This window comes from Lactuca saligna, chromosome 9 (assembly GCF_052625555.1).
Source record: "Lactuca saligna cultivar CGN05327 chromosome 9, ASM5262555v1, whole genome shotgun sequence".
Taxonomy (NCBI): domain Eukaryota; kingdom Viridiplantae; phylum Streptophyta; class Magnoliopsida; order Asterales; family Asteraceae; genus Lactuca; species Lactuca saligna.
The window spans coordinates 197807509-197810843 of record NC_136425.1 but is presented as its reverse complement, the minus strand read 5'-3'; the positions used below and the strand labels follow the sequence as shown (position 1 = coordinate 197810843).

General features: G+C 33.6%; 1 protein-coding gene across 2 annotated transcripts; it reads left to right on the top strand.

The window, feature by feature from the left end:
• The first annotated feature begins 267 nt into the window (after positions 1-267).
• Positions 268-2798, top strand: LOC145018567 (E3 ubiquitin-protein ligase RFI2-like). 2 transcript variants are annotated; one of them, XM_078976446.1, is made up of 6 exons: positions 268-452; positions 1041-1210; positions 1357-1406; positions 1493-1518; positions 1620-1962; positions 2286-2798. In XM_078976446.1, exons 1-6 carry the CDS (start codon positions 305-307, stop codon positions 2638-2640), a joined length of 1092 nt encoding a protein of 363 aa, XP_078832572.1. In that variant the 5' UTR covers positions 268-304; the 3' UTR covers positions 2641-2798. The 2 variants fall into 2 exon arrangements, with proteins under 2 accessions (XP_078832572.1, XP_078832571.1); XM_078976445.1 differs by having other exon boundaries at positions 2283-2798.
• Positions 2799-3335: the final 537 nt, after the last annotated feature.

Here is a 3335-nt window from a genome sequence, read left to right as displayed (position 1 = left end):
AACACATAATATTCAAATAATTCTTATTTATTACGTCAAATAAGCTATAATTGTTGACACTAACTATTACATCATCGCTTAACCTAAAAACACGGATGTTACGATAGTCTTCAAAAAAAAATATCAAAAAACTTAGCGACACAATTTAATATCTGTTTGACATCTCATACGATGATAACTAAGATATGTTAATTTTATCTAATTTGGTAATTAAAAAGGATTGTTTTTAATAAAATAATTAAAATAAAAAATTGTTTAAAACGAAAAGAATTATCAGACAAAGTAGGGTTTGGGCATACATCGTATGGGGTTGGAAGACGATGGGTATGCTGCTGCTGCTGAAGGAGGCAAAACAGGTTCCTCCATTCCATGTTCGATTTGCCTGGACGATGTTACTGATTACGGGGATCGTGCTTGGGCGAAGCTCCATTGTGGTCATCAATTCCATCTCGGTAACAGACTTATTCTTTTGTTTTTGATCGTTGACAAGTCAACTACTTGCTTGCAATTTCATCTCCTATAAAGTTCAGTCGCACCAACATATATTTGTTTTCAGCAATTAGTTTTTGATCTTAGCTTTTTCTGCTTGATTACACCAACCCCTTATGCTAGATTTCGATCTTGAGCTTTCTGGTACACACACATAGGGGGGGGGGGGGGGGGGGGGGATATAGAAATTGCGTTTTTTCTATGAATTCGATTCCTTACAGGAAAGTCAACTTGATTGTTGTTGATGACAACATTATATACTCTAAATACCATTCTTATGTAGCGGTTTATTGTTTTCACCACATAAACCAGGCAAATTACTCATAACTCCCAATTTGGGGTTACAACACCACATATACTCAATGTGTACAAATAGAAAGCCTAAGTATTTAGATTTTCTTCACCTCTCTAGATTAATAACTCATTACTTCCACATGCCTTGGGGTTTTCCACTTCATGATGTGAGTTAGGTTTTTGTTCTTTTAATCACATTGTAACTAATGCTAAACTCAGGGAACTCCTATATGATTCACTTTTGTTTTTGGCTACAGATTGCATTGGTTCTGCATTTAATGTGAAGGGAGTGATGCAGTGTCCCAACTGTAGAAAAATTGAGAAAGGTCAATGGCTTTATGCAGATGGTGGGCGACCATATCCTGAGTTAAACATCGATGACTTAGTCAATGATGAAGATCTTTATGATCTCAGTTACTCTGAATCCGTAACATCTTTATCTCTTTTATATATATATATATATATATATATATATATATATATATATATATATATATATATATATATATATATATTCATCTTCTTTCTCCAATCCAGTCTTTTAAATCACTGATTAACTCTTCTTTTTGGTAGTCCATGTGGTGCCCATATGGTGGATATGCACACCTTTCTGCTGCTTTTGAGTAAGCACAAATGCTTTTACACTTGTTATGAAATATGAACCTTTAATTCTTTCTAGCAACTAAATTTTCTGCACTTTTTTCTGCAGTGAAGTGGAGTTTCCAACCACTGCGTGTAAGATCTTGACTTTACTTATTTTAGGGTTTAATGCAACAAAAATCAACACACTTTCATTTTATGAAAATGAAATAAACAAATTGCTATTTCTTGGGCAGATCATGATATTGGTAGTGAACATGCAACAAGTGTATCATCTTCAGCTACTCACATTTGTCCATATATTGCTTATGTTCACCCCTCCACTGAAAATGTGACACAACAAGGAGCAAGATTTGATAGTAATAATAATCAATGGAACACCCAATCAGCTTCAAGTGAAACCCCAAATTCATATCCTCTCCATTATCACACAACCCTCTTTCCAACACTAACCACCCGTATACATGATGATGATCTTCAACATCCCTCCATCTCTATGCCACGTAGGCAAAGGGCTAATGCTGACTTGTCAGTGTCACCATCAGGATCTTATCCACATCCGTTTCTTGCTGCCCAAAGGTAAACAAACAATCAAACAAACCACTCTATATTATCTTTTTCCTTTGCAGACTAACTTACAAAAACAGTCCCCCCCCCTGAGTTTCATGATCTCAAATCGATTTTTAATGTAAATATGAAAATAAAAAGTTAGATAAAGGGTAAAATAGTCATTTCAGTTAGGGTAGTTCAAATTAATAACCACCAGACCAGAACTGAAATTGCAAAAAGAAAAGTTTAGGTCCCAATATTGCAAACAATCATGAAACTCAGGGACCGTTTTTGTAATTTAGTCTTATTTGTATGATAATAAGTAATATTTCCTCCTGTGGTTTGTGCAGTAGTTCTGGAACTAGACCTGCCAGCTCATCAATGAACCGTGGTTACCCGGGCACGGGCAGTGGTGGACAGTCCCACGCCTATTTTCAGCAACCACAACGGTCAAACGGTCAAGTCCAAGTGTCTGACCGGACACATGGTGGTGTTGGTGGTGGGGTCTATTACTCAGGTTCATCTACTGGAAGAGGGTTCCAGGAAACGGAAAGATCAATGTTGAATTTCCTCCACCATATATGGGAAAGAGATCTGCCACATCAGCGCCCTGTTAGTGCTGATAGGGTTCTGTTCCACCAGGCGGCTGGTGGTGGTTTTCGACAGCGGTCGGAAAGGATGCCTTCTGAGAGTCGGTATTGGTCGTAGGAGACTTTTTTTTTTTTTTTTTTTTCTTGGATAATTATTTGTTACCATGAGGAGTGTTTGATGTGTTGGTTGGAAAACGAAGTGATCGAGTGGTATCAAGTATGGACATGATCAACTTTTTGACTGGAATATACATGAACGTAAATTTTATAATTTAACCAGTTAATTACTTTGGGTTATCAATGAAATTTGGAAAGAAACTTTTCAAAATGTTTTTATGTTGCTAAGGAATGTATTTTACTTTTTAAACAAGGTAAGGAACTCATGTAATTCTTTTTAAACAAAGTTTAAGTTTAGAAAAAAAAAATTTTAACTTTTATTATAACTTTTTATTTTTTTTTTTCTTTTTGCATTTTCATATACTTTTTTTTTTTTTTAATTTTTATTTTTTATTATTATTTTTTTTATAACTTTCATCATATAATTCTTTCTAAACTTTTCATTACAACATTTTAAAACGTTTTAAGGATTTTTATAACTTTTTTTTAATATAACATTTAAAAATAATCACGTAAAAGAAAGTTGTATGAAAATGTAGAAAAAGCTTTAAAATATATAAATCAAATTTAAAACGCTGTAATAAAAAATTATAGAAGACTTTTATACATTTCTAGTTAAAACGTATAAAAAAATTGTCATTTTTTTAAAACACCTCCAAAACACTTTTCTTAAAAAAGTATGTTGTATTAAAATTG